Genomic DNA, 19,349 nt, shown 5'->3' with positions numbered 1-19,349 from the left:
TAGGTACCAGAGTGTGGGGAGAGCGAAGGCTCCTGAGCGCCTCTGAAAGCAGAAAACCCCATGCACAAGCCAAGTCATTCCTGCAATTGTAGCGAGAAGCTCAATACTTTCCTTTTCCCACAGGCAGGGATTTGGGACTGAGGCTTTTTGTCGCTCTTCAGCAGCTTAACCACTTCAGATTTTGTTTTCAGTGAGTCCCTTTGCCCTACAGCATCAAGCATTTGGGTATTTAGTTTTTGAATGTACCAGTGGAGCTGGTGTTATCCCTAGTGACACCAGCTGGAATTCCAGGTGCTTTATTTTATGCACCCAAAATTAATGAACTGCGGGGAGGGGAGAATATTGCCCCAGCCATTCAGTGCCTCAGTTTACCCATAAAATGGGGCTGACAAGAGCAGCCAGTGGTGAGAACACCCTGTTATTTTTAAGTGGTACTAACTATCCCCTCAGAGACCCGGGAATGTGGGACTAGGAAATACTTTGATTATGGCTCAGCAAATCCCAGTCAAGCAAAAATAACAAGCAACACATGAGCGGAGTTTTGTGGGCTTATGGTGGGGTCGTGAACTTGCAGCCAGACAATAACCAGGAAAAAATTAATCCTGTTTCCCACTTGGTGACTATTTTTGGAGCTGACTGCAACTTGTTCAACACTGGGTTTGGGTTTGGGATATGTCCCCCTGTACCCAGACATACAATGCCAGAAAAGAGGGATTCAAGCTGCTGGATCTTGGCAGCAGGGAACGTTTAGAATTGCCTGTGTCCCCTTGCTGGCGGAGGGCTGGGGAAAGCAGTGCGGGACAGAGCTGCAAGAGATCAAACAGCCCCACGTGAGCAAAGCCCCCTAAAGCCCCGCTCCAGCTGTATCCATAACCCTTCCTCAAGCCCATTAACTGGAACGAGGAAGGGAGGAGCAGGGAACTGCATCCCAATCGATGTTTTTCAGCCTCTGTTCCGTCATCTGCCCATTAATTAATTTCCACCTCACCTTCAATCAGAGCTGCTTTTAATTACACCGCCTTAACACAGCAAAATTATATAACCGCTATCTGAGACGGAAGGGAAGACAGCAGAATTGTTTGTTTTGGTTTTTTTTCTCTTACCTAAAAAGCCATAAAACCCCCAATTAAGGAGAGTCTCGTCCTCTCACCGCGGAGCCGCCAGCCGAGCTGAGATCCGGGGGCGAGACGAGGGCTTGTCAGCTGCTGGTTCAGGGATTTGCAGCCGGTTGGAAAGAAGAGAGAAAGCTGCAGCTTACCGAAACCTCCCCTGCGCCGAGCGGAGCCGGGCTGTGTGCGAGCCTCCTGCCGCCGAGGCGGCGAGGTCGCTTATATAGCCCGGCGTGTAGCTTAGGGGATGGCAGCGAGCCACCGGCCGCGAGCACAAACAGATCGGACGCGCGAGGAAACCGCAGCCTGAATAATCCCTTAATAAGGTGATGGTAAACAGAAACCTGTGGCGATGCCACGGTGTGGCAGCTGCTGCTGGTGGGGCAGGGCACAGTGTGGGTACCACATCCTGGTGTGGGCACTGCATCCCAGCGCAGCACTGTCACTGTTAGGGGTTCACCCAGGGTCTGGATCTGAAACAGATGCTGCTGAGTCTTGAAGCTGGAGATACAGTGAACAGGCAATGAGTTTTGGCGATGCTTTTTTGGCTTTATCTGGTCTGGGACAAACGTGGTGTGCACCCAGCATTGCACGTGCTGTTACCCCATTTTGCGGGTGTGGGGTATGGCACAGCTGGGCACCACTCCCTGCACTGCCTGCCCACATCTGCCCCTGTGCTGCTCTGGCAGGGGTCAAATGAGGATGCTGTGGGGGATGTGAGGATGTGGGACAAAGCCAGCAGGATTGGTTTGGACACCTGGGGTAGCACAGAGCTGCAGAGGCAGGACCATCTTTGTAAATAAATGTGACTGCATCTCCCTCAAGCCATGGGGAGATTTAGCAATGACCCCTAACCAGAGCTGCCTGCTTGCCCCAGACTGGCTTCAGCCTTTCAGCTTTTGCTCCCTCTGCAGCCACATTTTTCTCATGTATCTTGTGGCAACTGGTCTGTGGACACAGGGCTCCTGGGTGTTGACAAAACGTGGCCTTGTGTAAGTGACTGGCACCCATGCACGTAGCCCTGGTGCCGTTGGACCGTGCAGACAGCTGCTGCAGGAGTGTGATGTGATAGTATGTGCTTTGAGTCAGGAGCCACCCCCAAAGGATGGGGATGGATGTTGGGGCAGCCAGTGGGAGCAAGTGGTATCCCAGGCTGCCTCCTAGTAATCCTTGTCAGCTCTGTTGCCAGAGGGAGTGGTGCAGGAGGAACACAGATCAAGATGTCCCATAAAAAATCATCGGTGGTAACCTACACCAGCTCCTGTTTATGTTTACAAGGGAAAAGGAAAAAGCACTTGAGATGAGCCAAAAAATGGCAGAATGTTTATCCGGTGGGCAAGGAGTGCCCAGTGAACTGGAAGCTCCAGACGTCTGACATAAACATGCAGCTCATCTCCGTTTCCCCACCGTGATAGGGACGAGATATGGGAAAGGTGCTGAGGCAGAGAGCAAGGAATTCATCTTCCCCAGATGGCACCTACCTCCCACCATGGCTGACCCACACTGAGGGTCAGCACTGATGCCTTGGCAAGACATCTCCAGTCCCGCTGTCTGCTTGCCCACATCCTGGCATCAATTTCCATGGGTCACACTGCTGGGTAAAGAATGTGCTGTTATGCAAAAGGAATAAAATATTATTCCTTTTGTTATGGAAATAGGATGATAGCTCTAACCCAGTGTGGGTGCAGGCATTTCTGCAGGGGATTTTGCAGCCTCCTCAGTTTGGCTGTTTTCTCTCCAGCATGTCTCCTTCAAGACAAGCTCTGGAGACACGTGTGCAGCTTCAGGAACAGGTTTGGGACATGTGAATTCATGTCTCTAGAAAAGCTCATTTGCAGTCTCCTGGCTTGACCATCCCTTGCTGCAGCTCCGACATGTGGCTGACTTTGGAGGGAACAGCATGAGAAGAGCCCCAGATGTTCCCAGTGCTGAGCACCACTGGCTCCAGGAGATGCTTTCCATCTGCCTGGAGGTGGGCAATGCCCCAACCTATGGGGTGGAGGAGACAAGCCAGAAGCTGCCCCATGCCCAGGGTAGTCTCTGCAGGGCTGTAGCACCTGTGGCTGGTGAGAAGGATGCATCCCAGACCAAACTGTTCCTATCTTTCTGCCTATCACCAGTGGGTTCAGCTGCCTAAGGCTGCTGCTTCCCATCAGAAAGCAGCAAATCTGCAGCCTCTTGGACTTGTTCCCCTCCCAGATTAACTCTGGGGAGCCTACCCAGATCTCATGGGTTTTTTCCATGGTTTCATCATTGATGTGTAATTACAAAGCCATAATGTATTTATGTGAATGCTGCCATGCTTAATGATCACTCTGACCAGTACTGAGGCTGGGGCAGTGTCAGAGGAGTGTAACAACAGATGGTGCAGCACATCACCTGTATCCATTCCTTTGTGGTTGTATCCATAACTTTGCTTGTGTTCATCTTATAAATCCAGGGGAAAACTGGCTAGTAATGGTCATCCTGGTTCTTCATGCTTCCCACCCTTTCTACTCCAGCATGGGCTGAGTGACCATTACCAAAAGCCAACTGCACCATGCCAGGAGGGTAGCAGGGTTGGAGGGGCTGCTCTCAGGGCTGCATGTGGAATTTGCAGGCTGTGGGGTCTGTGAAATGCTCTGTGGGGGCTGTAAAATCCCCTTCTGGGCCAAGGCCATGCTCAGTTCCCCGCCGGCTGCCCTCGTCCTCCCTCCCTGCGCCCTCTCTGCCCCGCCAAAGGGAGCTGACGGTTATTTTCCCCTGCTGCATGTTTCTGGGCTTGCTTCTGTTTACGGAGATGGGAGTTAAAATAACTGATTGATGACTTTGTTCCATCCCAAACACTTTGGGGAAGTTTGCGTGGTTTAGAAGGGAGAGTTGGGAGCTGGGATTTCATTAAGCACTTGGCTCCCGGCACTTCTCCAGCCATGCTCCAGGGGTGGCTAATGTTGTTTTTAAAATCCTGTTTTGCTATCCCAGGAGCTGGAGTGGCGATTTTCATGGTTTGTAGGAGAACTTGGAGATGTGGCAGGTCCCTGAGGTTCCCTCTGAGCTCTGAAACACCAGCAAACCTTGCAGTCACCACAATATTGTTTCACTTAAGCCCTCCTCCACCGCTTCATCAGCACAAAATTGCACTCCAGCTGCCTAAAATCTTTGGAAAAGAGCCAAAAAAATGAATTACTGGAGTTTGTTTTCATTGTGCGGATGAGGATTTACAGGCTGTGGCTGAGAGAAAAGGAACAAGTGGACCTTTTTCGCCTCTGGAAGGATTTGCTTGGGAGCTAAACCTTCAACTGGGGCTCAGTGGTGCTCAGCTCCACATACTTCATTTATGGAACAGATACAAAAGGCAGCACACAGTGGGGACACCAGGAGAGCCAGGATCCAGGGAAAGACTGATTTTGGCTCTGGAGCTTGGGAAGGCTTTTTCTGCACTGGTGAAAGAGCCAGAAGTGAGGGGAGAGTGTCTGTGGCTGTTCTGGTCGTGGGGTCTGACCACAGGGTGAGCCTCCAAATATCTGCTGGCACCAGCAGAACACAGCTGACCCCTGACATGTAAAAAGGAGTGTTCTCTGCTCCACGATTCCATCTTTAAAGGAAAAGGGCTTTTTCTGGTGCTTTTGCAGGGCTTGTTTGCCATCTGAGTGCCCAGGGATTGTCACCTGAATCCCTGCTGCACACATATAGACCCACATACCCTAGGGAGAGATTCACAAGTCACTGGGATATCCTGGACTGCAGAAGGGTCCCACTGGTATTTCCCTCCTAGGTGCCATGGCCAAATCTGCTGTCTCTCCTTCCCTGTCAGAGCTTGGAGGAGCATAAACAGTGATGCTGTGAGAGCACCAGAAGTGCCTCAACGGTGAATCCCTTTTTAATTACATTTCTGAGCTGGGCAAATGAAGATAAGACTTCTGGCTCATTTAGAAACTCTCTGTGAGATGGAGAAGGCCCTTAAATTTAAGCACTCCATGAATAATGCATATCCCAGCCTTTCCCTGGAGCATGAATTGCTCAGAGACACGTGCAGGGCAGCATCATGGTACGTGTGTGGGGAACATGCTGCCGGCAGATGTGGGCTTGTAGCAAGGCCTGAGCTATTGCACAACCTCTGATCAATGTTGTAAAAGTGGTCAGAGGATGGGAACAGGCGTGATGGGAATGTGGCCAGGTCCAAGCCAGGACAGCACCTCAATGGGGACATTTACACTGCAAAGGAAGGGCAGGAGCAGAGCTCCAACCCACAGTCCACCAGCTGTTTGCTTTAGCTCTGGACAAGGTTGGATGGACAAAGACCATCCTGTGTCAAAGTCCATGTTGATTTGAGTAATTAATTGCTCCTGAAGAAATCCTTGATTTATTGCTCTTGTTTATAGGTATTGGCTTTGGGCTGGGATGCTCTCCAGGCTGTGCACCCGTTCTGGCACGGAGAGCAGCCTCCCACACATGGAATGGTGTTCCCTGCTCTCATCTGTGAGTTTTCTTCCATTTTCTTGCTATAAACCAAGTTTTGTAGTGATTTACACCAGCAAAACATCAGCCAGTTTTTCCTAAAAGCCAGCAAAATCCTGCCTGATCCATGAGTGTGCAGGGGAGGGCTTGGTTCTTCCAGTTTGTCTTTCTCCTGCTCTGTGGGGATTGCACTGGCAGCACAATGGGAGAGGCGTAGACTGTGTAAGTCAGATCAGAGCAACAGTGGTGGCAATGGAAGTGAAGCTTCAGGTTAAAAAGTTTTTTTAGTGTTTGAACAAGCCTCTATATGGAATAGGCAGAAAGGTGGAAGAGATGGAGCCATGGGGATAGTGGGCACTCCTCATTGGACCATGTGGGAATTTATGTCAGGTTAATTATTGCACTGAGCAACGTGGAGCTGTGCCTGGGCTGCCGTAATTGGGGTCCATCCACCCCCAGGTTTCAGCTCTGAAGGAGTTTGCCATCATCCCCACTGGCAAAAGACAGCATGGAAATGCCTCCCCTTCCTGGAGTGCCTGTGGTCATGGGGGCGACCGGAGATATGAAATATCTCACGACCTCATGCACTATGCCAAGGACATGCTCGGAAAAGCCTCTCTCTGCCGAGCTAAATCCAGCGCTGCTGGGATTCCCCCTGGAATACGTGGCCAGATCAGCTTTCGCTGGAGGGTAAATGTGTGTTTGCCGGGAGCACACCAGAGGGTTTGGTGGGGCCAAGAGCTGCTGAAGGGAGGGCTGGCAGCTCCTGGTGTGAGCACCATGTCCCATCTGAGACAGAAACTGCTGGATGAGAACTTGGGAAGGCAGCATGGGAGATGAGCCCTTCCACAGAGAAACAGCAGCAGCAAATTGAGTTCTGGCTCCCAGAAACATCTCTCTGGCAGGCCAAATCTGGATGGGAGGAAATGTCAGCACTGATGCTCATTTTAAGGGATAGTCACTGGGGTTCTGCAGTCCCATGGTTTGGCTCAGAGCAGATTTTTTTGCAGGAGGACAAAAATAGGGTTGGGGAGCAGAAATTCTATCCCTCTGGCTTATTAAATTCATCACTGATTATATCTGTCCCCACCAAGCCACTGATCCTTTCCTAAAAGCATAGAAAAGGATCCTGTGCCTGCATAAAGTTCACCCGGGAGTATCTTTAAGCCTTGAAAATTGCTTGGAGATATGAAGTTCGTGGGGAAGAGGTGCCAGGGGAGCTGTTCCCTGCTCCTTGCTCCTGCAAGCCCTGTGTAGTGCTGCCAAGGGTCCTACAGGGATGTCAGCTTTCCCCACATCTCGCCTCTCCCCCAGTGCAACAAAGGAGACCAGCCCTTGAATCTGGCCAATGTTTGGGAAGAAGCATCCAAAGAGAGCACTGAAATATGGCCTTGGGACACACAATCCTATTTGAGAGCTTGGAGGGAGGAGGATATTTGGAGCAATGTGATGGATAGGTCCCACAGGGAATAAAAAAAGCAGAGGATAAAAGAGGGCACAGAAGGCAAAGGCAAGGAGACCAACTAAACCCTGTCCAAAAACAAGGGCAAAATTGTTCACTTCCATGGTTAGTCACAACGAAAACATTGGCATTTCATAATTTCTTCCAGCTCAAGAAAAATACCCAGTTAGGGCAGTGAGAGCCCTGACTGGGTCAGTGTGTGCTGAAGCTGAAGGGGACCCATGGCCCCTTCACTGACCCTGTGGGTGATTTTCCTGCTTTACTGGGGACTGGGGTGCCAGGTGAAAATTCCCCAAAAATTTCCCCCACAAATAAATTCCAGCCTGGGCAGGAAAGCAAAGCTGCTGTGGGGAAGCTGAGCTGAGTGGAGCAGTGGTGCACCCACAAAACCAGGTTTTATTGCTTGGTGTGAGCAGATGGGACTCAGAACCAGATCCCACCACCTTTAATGGAGCTTGAGCTCAGGATTTGGTCTGGGGTGATAAATTCCCTCCTCTGTATTTTCCAGTTTAGAGGTGAGGAAGGTGGATGCTGCTCTGGTTGACATGTGTTGGTGAAAGATGGAGGAAAGACCCTAGAGCTGCTGCTCTGCATGGGAAGATGTAAATTTGGGGAACCCCTGGGAATAATGCTCTGGACATCTGGGCTCAACAGCATAAGGAGCACCAGTGAAGGTATTAAAAGGTGGGAATTGCAGCAGGTTTGAGCATGTTTTTCCCAGTACCCCTGTCTGACAGTGTGATACCCCCTGGAGAAGGGTTTTTTTCAGTGGGGTTTTGATATACAAAGCTGAATCAGAAACAGGATTGTCTGACCAAGAAATGGTCTAAAGACATAGTTTGCCAAGTAATTGAGCCCGGAGGGCAGGAGAGATCCCTCCCTCTGCTTTAAACAACGGTTTTCAGGAGGGAGATGGGATGACCCAGATTATCCCCAGGGGGGGCAGCAATTACCATCCCTCCTTGGCAGGTTTGGCAGAGTGGCCAGGGCTGGCTGAGCAGGCAGAATGAGGTGCTGGTTTATCCCTGGTGATCACTGAGCTTTGTGTTTCTGCTTTTTGCTGCAGAGATTTTGGGGAATTTTGGGTGATGCCCTGTTCCAGACCTGTTTGTAACATACAGCACGGTGGCACCATGCTAATTTTTATGATGCTGTTATTTAATGAAAAGGCTGAAAACTGGGAGCTTCCCAATCACTTGACTTGTGAACTTTGGGTAAGAAGAGAAGCTGTTCCAGAGGTGAGCTCATTTCTAACCCCGGGAAATGACTTCATGGACGCTGGTATTTACTCACAAAAACATTGCATGTCAGATGTGCCTGACTAGACTTTCTGTTTCAAGTCCAGTATGAGACAAAAATTTCCTTGGATGAGCTGCTCCTGAGACAATTCAAGGTTTGGAGGAGGAGAAGAATTGGATGGGGGGGAAAAAATCAGCATTAAAAAAACTCTGAAATCATGAGGTTTTTCTGAATAAAGGGGAATTTTTGGACTGCCAGCCTGGCAGAAGCACCTGCCTCAGGGGAGGGTGCTGGTGATGAATTCAGCTGAAGAATCACCCATCCTTACTCCCCATAACAACCAGCAGCTGGAGTTTCTCTCAGAGAGGAAAATTCAAGTTTTTCTCTCTTTGGGAAGCCAAGACCCCGGCACTGATTTTTCAGGATAAACAGCAGCAGGTTCCCTGTCCCATGTTTGCAATAGGTTAATGGAAATTATATCCCACGCTGCTCTCCCTGGATGAGATCCCAGTATATACAAGGTGTCCGATGGAAAAACACAGCACATGCATTGTATTTGAGGAGAAAATTGAGCAGAAATTCTCACTGGGACTATATTACCCAGTGTGATTCCTGATTTCTGTTTTCTCCAGCATCCTGGGATGATCCATATGGATTTGGGGAGATAAATCCTATTTGGGGACGCTGGGGATTGCTCTGTCCCCTCATGACCCAGTGCTGGACTGCAACTCTGGGGATGTACTGGGGCAGCATCCCAAGAGGAGGAGATTTCGGGAAGAGCCAAGCTGGGATGTATGGAAACAAACCCTGCCTGCCAGCAGTGTTTCCTAATCCTGGAGACCAAAACCCTCTGATCGTTAAACCAGTGTTCAGAGATTCGGCTGAAGGCTGCCATGCAGACAACATCCAAACTGACCTTTGAGGAGATGAGCAAAAAAAAAAAAAGAGACAAAACACAAGGGGGTTACTGTGCAAACGCTGGAGAAAAGTAGTCATTTCAATTAGGGACCCCACCCTTAAAATAAGACTTATTGCTAATACATGCCCAGGACATTTCTGTGTGATGGTATGCTAAAAAAATCCTCTCCGAACAGGGACTAAAGGCTTTGTTGTGGCATGAGCAAGGCTTACAGTTCCCAAGAAAAATCCTGTCCCTCTCTTGCATCATATGGCCAGGGATGGAGAGGACATTTCTAGACAAAAAGACCATCAGTCAGGACAAAGGACAAACAGGGAATACATTCCTGACTTGCTATTTAATTGCTTTTGTGCAGGTGCAAAGGGCTAAATAAAAGGAAAAATAAGAATGAGTGTGTGGGGCCGAATTAATCTCAGCTTTAAGCAGTAACCTAATGTCAGGAGGAGGTGGCTGCTGGAACAAACAGGCTTCTATCCCTTCTATTCTATCTTTGTGGGTTTTGTGCTATTTTTCCCCCAAGGGCCAGGCTCGTTTTGCAGTACTGTTGGGTGATGGCCCTGCCAGGTAAGGAGCTGATGGGAACAGTCCCCTCCCATGTGGCAGGACTGGCTGGTGCTTGCTGGCAGTGCCAGCAGTGGGTCTGCTTTCCTCTTTCCCCTCAGATGTAAAGGACTTTGGATGCAGGAATTGCTCTCTGTGGCTGTGAGCAGAGTTTCCATCCTGATCCGTTTCGGTGGTGCCATTCAGAAGTGATGGTGTATTCAGGGGATTCCAAGGCAAACATGGTCCAGTGCCTGCAACATCTCCTGGGTCTCAGGATGAAACCTCTGCTATGCAATTTGACTCTTAAACCTGCAAAGGGGAAAATATCTTTTCTGCTTGTGCCCGGGAGCACTCCTGCCAGCACAGCAGCCTCAGAGATGGTGCAACCACCCTCAGAGCTTAGGCATTTCCTCCTGAAATAAGTGGGAGTAGTTTTAATGATGGAAAACCTATTCCAGAAAGGGAATTTCCTCCTCTTGGGTAACAATGCAGAGCCACCACTGCCAGCCCGGGATCTGCAGGGACCTGTACACCACGTACTCTTTAATTTATTAGCCTGGAAGATGTGAAGGTCTATCTGCATGTCATTAAAGTCCCGGTGAAGCCCCTGGGAGTGTGTTTGCCAGTGCTGGCCTCAGCAGGGCTTGGGACTGTCCCCCTCACCCCCACACCTCTTTTACTTGCCAGAGGAGCCAGATGTCCTAGTTTCCCTCCCTGCCCTTGCATTGCACATCATATTTTTTAAGATCCTGTGAGCTCTTTGTCCCTCCCAAGGTCCTCCCCTCTCGCTGTGTTACACTGCAGAAAGAACAAGATGGGAAATGATAGACTGCAGGGAAAAAAGTGTATTCATTGAGATGGCAAAATTTTAATGAATCCCTTGCTAATTCCCTCCTTACAGCATTTCCAGTCCAGGCACGTACCTGTGATGCTCCCGTGGACCCGTGTGGTCCAGGATCATCACTGAGGTGTGTGTGTGTGTGCGCGCGTGTCTGCGAGTCTCCCGGTTGTCTGAGCAACGGGACGTTCATCACCAACTCCCAGGATAATTAACTCATTTTCCTGTATTTATAGCAAACCAGTACAAGGAGTGTTGGCACTTACCCCTGATGGTGCCACATTTGGCCACAACAGTTTGAATTTTGGCCATTTCTTGCATTACGGCGCCTTTGTCATCATCCCCGCTGCCTGCTCATTAAGCGGGCAGCTCATTAAGCTGAGGAGGGCAGGGGTGAGCCAGGCTGCCCATGGGTGCCCACCTCGTGTGCCCAGCTCCTGGTTTGCCGGTGCAGGGGGTGTTTGCAGCAGCATTTCCATCTCCAGATGCCTGCATACGCCTGTGCTAGCAGCAGCGTCGCTCCCGGCTTGGCCGCTGGCAAGGGGAAATTTTACTGCTTCAAGGTTTGTTGCAGGGATGTGATGCAAGGAAACGTTGGAGCATCCTGACTCAGCACCGCAGCGGCGGGAGACCCGTGGGAAAGGCACGGAGCATCTTCTCTCGGCATCAGGGCATGCATATGCCAGGTATGTTCCCATCAGCTGGTATAAATCCTGAACTGGGCACGGGTTTCTCCTTGTTTCTTCCAGACAAGCAACTTGGTACTTTTAAGCTGTTCTTTCTTTTTGCTGCTTGTTTGTTGGGTTGGTCTTTGGGGAGGGAGGAGGTGAAGACAGCAAGGGGAAGGGGGCTCGGGGTGTGGGTGGTGGGGCTGGAGGAGGGAGTGTTGCTGCAAGGTGTTGGCATCTCCATCCTGCAGAGCTGGGGAGACAGATTTGATCTCTGCTGCTCCTGTTTGTACAAAGGTAAGGAATGCTTTATTTTGGAATCAGCAAACAGGAAGGTGCTTGAAACAGTAAGAGATGTGCTGTACCTGCACCTAGGACTGTAAACAGCTTGTGGCCCCAGTTGCTGGAAGTATTTGCCCTTGAGTTCTGCTCGGGTGAAAGGGGTAAAGAAATCAAGTGTGGGGGACATCACGCTGCTCATCACACCCCAGCCACCCCCTGTTTTGGGGGGTTCTACCTTCCCCTCCTCCTTCTGCTTTGCCTCCAGAAGGGAAAGGGGCAGAGATTGAGCTGCTGCCTGGGTCCTGGGAAAGTCCGGGCTCCTAAATGCCACTGTGGTCCTCTCCCAAGAGTCACTGTCATTCCCTGGACAGTGTAGGATCCCACTTCTCCCTGCCCGGCCACCCCCACGTGCTCCTGCCCATGGCCCCAGATCCAGCACTGGAGACAGAGGGGGACAGTTGAGGTTTAATACACTAATGGGAAGGGCTGTGGGGTTTCTGAAAAGCTGAGCTCTACTTGCAAACTCCCTTTGGAAGGACAAGTCCTTGAACTGAGCACAGCTGCCCCAGCACAGACTCAGCCAGCTCTGGTATGACCCATTCCCAGCAGGATGCTGGCAGACAGTGACTGGTTCTGTGGTCCTGGCCACCACTCCTGCTTTCCCAGCTGCTCAACCACCTCACAAAAAGCTAAAAATATATGTCTGTGTGAGCAGTCTCTGTAGCTACAGCAGGGGTGAGCTAGAGGGGGTGGCCAGGCTAGGTCACCGTGATGGGGGGACACAGTGGCTTTGCAAAATGGGCAACACGGAGGAGACAGGCAGAGACAGGATGGGACAAACTGCTGCTGGTGCCTCCAGTGCAGATTTCACCATCTCCCTGCTTGTCCGTATGTTGAAGCTGCAGCACTCTACATACACAGCCCCTAAGAAAGGGTTCACTTTGCTGCTTGCATTTCAGCAGGGGATGAGTGAGGAGCAGCTCTCTGCATCTCCCCACTGCCCCCCCACGCCAGAGGACGCCAATGTCTCAGCCTCTGGGTACCCCCAGTACTGGGTGGAGCCCCGGTTCACTCAAGCAGCGAAGGTCCGTGTGATCGTCACAGCCGTTTTCTTCCTGCTGGCGGCGGGCAGCAACGCGGCGGTGCTGGGCAGCCTGCTGAGGAAGAGGAGGAAATCCCACGTGCAGCCGCTGATCCTCAGCCTGGCGCTGGCTGACCTGCTGGTGACAGTGATGGTGATGCCCCTGGATGCAGTGTGGAACATGACAGTGCAGTGGTATGGAGGAGACATCTCCTGCAAAATCCTCAACTTCCTCAAGCTCTTTGCCATGTATGCAGCTGCCCTGGTGCTGGTGGTCATCAGCCTGGACCGGCATGCAGCCATTCTCCATCCCTTCTCCCGCGCTCACCGCCGCAATGGGATGCTGCTCCGTGCTGCCTGGGCTGGCAGTGTGCTTCTGGCTTTGCCCCAGGTGAGGTTGAGAGCCCTCCCCATGGAGTTTGTCCAGGCTGGGCTGGTTATGGAGAGGGTTTCTCCATCCTGACATCCCCAACCAGTCCATCCCAGTCCATGGACTCTGCCAGCACCAGACCAAGCTGTGAGTTAGGTGCCCAGAGCCCCTCTCCCAGTCCAATGGCAGGGAGGTGCTCTCCCTGCACAGCCAGCAGCATCTCCAGGATGTGGTGCTCTGTTCCAAATCCTCTCTGAATTATTCTTTGTTTCTCCATTTCAGCTTTTCCTCTTCCACCTGCACACAATCCCAGGAGGGAACTTCACCCAATGTGTTACTCATGGAAGCTTCCGAGCACACTGGGAGGAAACTGTCTACAACATGTTCACCTTCACCACCCTCTACATCACCCCCCTGAGCGTCATGATCATTTGCTACATCCGGATCCTTTGGGAGATCAGTAAGCAGCTAAAGGTCAATAAAGGTAAGCAGATCCCAGCCCTTTAATGTCCACCATGACTCCATGAATGAACATCTCCAGCCTGGAGTTGTTGTTGGGTCTGTCACAACCTTTGAAAGATGAACCAACTACGGGGTTTTGCACAAACTTATTGACCCCAGTCCTTGCTGTTTTCTTCCTGTGGGATGTGGACCAGATTATGAGATGGTCTCCCCTCTTTGACAGAAGCAGAGTCATGGATGGTTATGTTCTCCTGGTTTTCCCCTATCTCCAAATATCCTTTTGACCCTCTTTGGCAGGTTTGACAAGAAATCAAAATGAACACATCTCCAAGGCACGCATGAAGACTCTCAAGATGACCATAGTGATTGTTGCCACCTTCATCATCTGCTGGACTCCATACTACCTCCTGGGCTTGTGGTACTGGTTCCAGCCAGCCATGATCCAGAAGATGCCGGAGTATGTCAACCACAGCTTCTTCCTCTTTGGCTTGCTGCACACCTGCACTGACCCTATAATTTATGGACTGTACACCCCCTCCTTTCGGGAGGACGTGCAATTGTGTCTCAGGGGCATAGAAACAGCCATTACCAGGCAAAAGAGACACAAACCCATCTCAGCCTCAGAGAAGAGCGTCAAGGATGGTACTGCAAATGGTGGGGTGGCATCAGGGGGTTCCAATGGAACAACTGTCAGCACGGTCTGATGAAGACACATAGCCACAAGACACAGCTTTGGGAATGTTTTGTCCTGTAGGACCATTCTGGAGAGTGCCATAATGAGCTTCCCTACTCAGTTTTGATGGGTGAGGTTCTCTGGCCAGAAACTGAGAATGTGTCTTCTGCCTGTACTCAGGGTGAAAAACATTTGGAGGTATTTATGGTCATTCTGCTGTATTCTGGCAGCACCGTGACAACTAGAAAACATCCTTTTTGTACCCGAAGCATGCTCTGGCCCTGATTCTGGGATCAAGCTTCTCCACACTTCCAGCATTAACCCCTGGGAAGAAATATGCCATTTCCTCTGTGGTCCAGGGTCATGTTCCTGGGGTGGCTGGTCTCCAAGTGCCCTTTGCACCTACACTCAGCTGTAGAGCTGCATGGATGGTGTCACCCTGAGGCTGCAAAGGTGTGACCACAGGCTTTTATTTTTACTCTGTTTTCTTCACCTATTGTAGGAAAAGCTCTCTGGAAATTTCAGGTCTCCTGACTCAGAACCTGCCTGATTCTCCCACGTCTGTGTGACAAGCCCTGGGAAAGATCTAAGTATCTGGAGGCTGACTAATGCATGGGCATTCATCCCCCAGGCATGGTGGGGAGGGAGGGAGTGCTGTGGGAATGGAGGGGCTCAGGCAAGAGTGGTACAAAGAACCACAGTGGAGTGGGGTGGGGTGAGGTTTCTTCTCTCTTTTGAAGACAGCCAGAAGGCAAAAAAGTCCCTGCTACTGAAGGGGATGGTAACAGACAGACACATCCTTACACAGCAGCTCTGTGGGACACAGGGCAAACCAGGAGGGAGGATATTTTGGGTAATGAGAACCAGACGTGACACTGCCCAGCCCGGCTAGACCTTTCTGTCCCTGTGTCCCAGAGCACAAGATTGCAGGTTGCAGGCTACATGCTGGACACATTTGCTTTGTGCTAAGCAACACCAGCCCCTTGGCTCTGCCTCAACAGGGCAGGTGCAGCCACTCCACAGGTGATGTCTGAGGTGTCCCAATGACGGAAGGTAGATGGGAAACAGCTGGTTGGTGGAGGGGTCCATCAGCACCCATTAGTGCCAGGTGGAGGCAAGTGAGGGCAAGGAAGGTTTCTGGAGGGGTCAGCTGAGCTGTGGTGAGTAACATGGATTGTTTGCTTTCTCCCACTGTACCAAATGTTGCTTGTGAAGGCAGAGGATTCTTCTCTGGGTGTGGGTTGAAGAGATGAGTTCATTCAACTGTGTTGTCCTTTCCAGGTAATTAGAAGTAGTGGATTATTTCTTTTTTTTCATTCTCTGATGATTGTTATTAAATGTGGGGGTTGCTTTTGAACAGAAATGTAGTTTTGAGCCAGGTGGGTTGTTGTTTTCTTAATTTAGTTAAACCCTTGGGCAGCTCAGGAGCTCTGGACTTGGCAGGAGGCTGTTCCTTGGCTATTTTTGTGGCCACCGCAGCTTTGAGTGAGCATCTGGACTTTATCAGGATGAAAGAGCTTTGTTTTAAAAACAACTCTCGTCTTGCTGTGGTTGCATGTGTAGGGAGCTGGGAGATGTCATCCCCTCAAGAAAACAAATCTCGTTTGGGTACTGAGGGGGCTTTTTCTTGACCCTGTTTCCAAGAAGGGCTAGATCCCCATCAGCCAGAAAGGATCTGCACTGGTCTCCCAGTGCCCCAGCTAACAAGTCATTAAAATTGGAGGGGTGGCAAATAGTCCTTGCAGGCTGGTTGAGGCTGGGCAATGAGGACATTGGAAGCCACAGTGCTCAGGGTGATGCCGAGCTGTAGATGGGTATTCAGCCTTTCTGGTACTAATAATTATTTATGCTAAACATGTAGCCCAAGGAGAGAAAAAAAAAATCAATTAGAACTGCAGGAGCCCAGACCAACTGGTGGGGATTAGTGTGAGCCATTTAGGAAGCATCCAAACTCCAATGAGATGCGTAATCGCAGTTTGGCTTTCCTGGGCTCGCTCTGCTCAATGTTAATTACCCAGTGCTAATGGAGTGGGGGCTGGCTGATGCCAGGCTGGCAAAAAAAGGCTTCTTGAAATGTGAAGGGAATGGCTTGCAGTAAGGAAAGCTAATTTATTTATCAGACACTCCTTTGGTCTCTTTGTTTATACTGCTGATGGGAGGCAGATCTTGAAGGTGTGTTGGTTTTCTGGCAAGCCTTGAATAAGCAGGAAAGTGTCTTTAATCTACTGAAAACTGTCTTCATCCACTTTTTGCTGAGTGGGAGAGAACAGATCCAACATTGCTCATGCACTTAAGACCACATGTCTCCTCTTGCCCAGCAGCAGGAGAGCTCAGAGGTCTTCTCTGAGGAGCAAGAAACACTTTTTTCCTTGTGGGAAGGCTCCACCACCTTTACACCCCATGGGTACAGTGAAAAAGCAGGTTTGGCTTTAGGGGGACTCAATGATCTTGGACTCACTTAGGTTGGAAAAGACCTCTCTGAAGAGTAGGAAAACTGGGATGCTGGAAAGCATCCATCCCTTAGTCCTTAGGGGAAGCATGGCGCATCCCTTGCGATGTTTGCAGGCACTCCAGTGCTGCTCCTTTTGCCCATCTCTTTCATACCTTCCCTCCTGTTGCTGATGTTCAATTAACATTTTGTGGAGCCTGGAGCGTGGGCAAGGTGCCCAAAGTGACAGCTTTCATGAGAGAAGGAAAATGTCACTGGAAGAGTGTGCTGCCAAGCCATGTGCCCACTGCATGCAGGAAGGGGGAGTGAGCAGGTGGGCAGCACCTCCCTGGGGGGAGCTGGGATCAGTCTGGGTCCTGCCAGAGGCAGACCAAAGCCAAGGCCTGGTTTGAATATTCCTGCATTTCTGATTCTGCTTTTCTTACGTTTGCTCAGACTTTAGAGAGCGCAAGATTTTTGCATCACTTACTAGGAGCATGAATCCCAGAGTCTTGCTTCTCCCCACCCCAGGGGTGGTCCTGCTTTCTGTGGTGCTTCCCTCTCTCTCCCCACATTGCCTCAAACCCCTTGTCTCTGACAGCACCTGCCCTTCTCCTCAGCTGTCTCCTGAGATTTCCATATATAAAATATATAGAGAGACAAAAAATACTTTTGATATATATTATTTATTTCTGCTTGTGGGAGGAAAATTGTTCCAATTCCTCAAAACCTGCCCATTCCCACCAAGGAAACACCAGTTACCACACTTCTTGGAGTCCCAGCAGGATCAGATTTGTCTGATTCAGTAACAATTGCTTAATATTCATCACAGTAATGTAATGAACATATTAACAAGAGCAGGTAGCTCTGTATTTTACAACTCCTCGACCTCACCCTGGGCTGCCTGCTTCAAACACAGCGGCCCTTTGTTCGGGAGGAAATTCTGATTCATTCCCTGTTAGTGTTTTTATAGCACTGTGCATGTTCAAAGAGCCACGCAAGTGGCTTAAGAGGCTAACACAAACCTTAGGTTAATTCATAATACTGTTAGTTACTCAGCACAATACCCGCATTAATCCAGCTGACTGCACCTCGCCACGTTGGGAAACACATGCTGAAATCAGCAGGGAGCACAGAAAACAAGCGTGGGAGTAGGATATTAAGTATTTTGCCAGGCTGCTAGGTAGGATCTGAGCACCTTAAATGTATTTAAAATATTTTCCCACTGCTGTTGACTCGCTCCGCAGCTGTAGAGCTGAAGCAATGATGACGCTGTGCCCAGAATCCCTGCAGGCCCGAGCATGAGGGATGGGGCTATGAGCTCTCCAAGGGATACTCCAGACACATCCATCAGGATTCAGCCCCCACCTGCAGCCACCTCCTTTTTTTTTTGGGTCTATTCAAACTGATCAAAGCAGAAAAAGCTGTTTTTTTCCTTTGATACCTGCTGATTTCATTGCAGAGCTGGACTGTGCGTGTCTGCCATGAGCCCCCACAATGCTTTCTCTCTGGGGACATAGCCTGGAGCTATTATTACTTCTTTTGCTTACTCTCAGAAACTTTCCTATGCAAAGAAACCCTAAGAAAAGAGCTTTAAATCCCTGCTGTGTTCCTTTCATCTGGCTCAGGAGCTCCCAGGTTTGTGCCTTTCCCTGCAGTGCCAGCAGACAGCTATCCCACAACTGCTGCTCAACCTTCTCCTTTTCCAAAGAGCCCCAAACAGCCCATCTGTTTCAAAAGATGGGGCTTTTTTCAGACATATACCAGGCTTTTAACAAACCAATCCCCTCCAGGTTTTCTGGCTGCCACATCACCTCCCCTGAACTTGTATATTTACAATGGCACAACATTTAATATAAGGTGCTGAGGAAGACCAAAAATGGGCAGATATTCCCAAGACCCCTGTGTGTGTCTCAAATCCCAAGTTTCTGCATTAATATATCAAGGAGTAAACTACTATAAAGTAGTTGAACCTGTTGCACAATAAATTATTAATTTATGTATATTTTAATTGCAAATCTCTGCTATAATTAGCACAGACACTTCTTGGGCTGAGGCGCCGCAGTGTGCTTTGACAGTGAGCATTATTAATGGGCTGTAAAAGGCAATGGGGAATTGGATTATAATGTTCTTGTTTTGCAAGCTGTATGGTGAATAAATAAATTTGTTCTGGCAGCAAAATTAACTGGGATAAATGTGTCCAGCTCCAGTCTCCAAGAAGAGGGGCTGCTGTAAATGAACTTGTTCTCAGCCTTGAGTTAAAAAACCTGATTACCAGGACATTATTTCTGGCAATTAGGTACCAGAACAACATCAGAAAGAGATTTTCTTTGAAATATTTAATGAGTAAGGTAGTAATCACAGACTCATTTGCTGGAAATATGTGATGAGATTTTTTTCTTTTTTGTGGTTAGGGTTCACTGTGCAATGAAAACCTATGTTTATCAAATCTGCTAAAGGCTGGACTGTGAGACTGAACTGTGGCAGATATCTGGCTTTTCCTTGCCTAGATCCCTGGGTCTTCATGGGGTTATCACATGCCCAGTCACTAATCAAAGGATAGTTCTTTGCTTCTTTTTCTGTTTCAGGCAGTTGTAGGTTGCTTTGTAACAACAGCAAATGCAAGTGGCTTGACAGGAGGGGGAGAGTGTTGCCCTGGGCACATTGCATGACTAACTTGCGCATACCTGTGTGTGTTCTTTAACAAATCCCCAGTTTGGTAAGAATAATCCTTACTCAATATTGATGCTGAAAACCCTGAGTTTGTCTAATCTGCACACTAAACTAGTATAAGACAGATCATGGTTGAGATCACAAGCCTTGTAGATGTTTGTGCTG

General features: G+C 49.6%; 2 protein-coding genes across 7 annotated transcripts in view; one reads left to right on the top strand and one right to left on the bottom strand.

The window, feature by feature from the left end:
• Window positions 1–1,324, bottom strand: part of CILP (cartilage intermediate layer protein) — an 11,274-nt gene extending 9,950 nt beyond the window's left edge. For 2 of the 3 annotated variants that reach the window (XM_085070290.1, XM_085070292.1), the window contains exon 1: window positions 1,104–1,274. The gene's annotated coding sequence lies outside the window, so the exon portion shown is untranslated. Of the gene's footprint in view, window positions 1–1,103 lie in introns of all 3 variants that reach the window. The other variant, XM_085070291.1, reaches the window with a different exon arrangement.
• On the top strand, window positions 1,323–19,349 carry LOC146432560 (gonadotropin-releasing hormone II receptor-like). Of its 4 annotated transcripts, none has more exons than XM_085070307.1 (5): window positions 1,323–5,567; window positions 7,517–11,233; window positions 12,457–12,969; window positions 13,231–13,432; window positions 13,708–19,349. In XM_085070307.1, exons 3-5 carry the CDS (start codon window positions 12,463–12,465, stop codon window positions 14,112–14,114), a joined length of 1,116 nt encoding a protein of 371 aa, XP_084926433.1. In that variant the 5' UTR covers window positions 1,323–5,567; window positions 7,517–11,233; window positions 12,457–12,462; the 3' UTR covers window positions 14,115–19,349. The 4 variants fall into 4 exon arrangements, with proteins under 4 accessions (XP_084926433.1, XP_084926434.1, XP_084926435.1 ...); XM_085070308.1 differs by having other exon boundaries at window positions 1,323–7,692; window positions 8,075–11,233; XM_085070309.1 differs by having other exon boundaries at window positions 1,323–11,233; window positions 12,460–12,969.

Source organism: Lichenostomus cassidix, chromosome 10 (assembly GCF_008360975.1).
Source record: "Lichenostomus cassidix isolate B80296 chromosome 10, HeHo_3.0, whole genome shotgun sequence".
In the NCBI taxonomy this organism is placed as follows: Eukaryota; Metazoa; Chordata; class Aves; order Passeriformes; family Meliphagidae; genus Lichenostomus; species Lichenostomus cassidix.
Note: the sequence above shows the minus strand (reverse complement) of the source record. Positions and strands in the feature narration are given on the sequence as shown.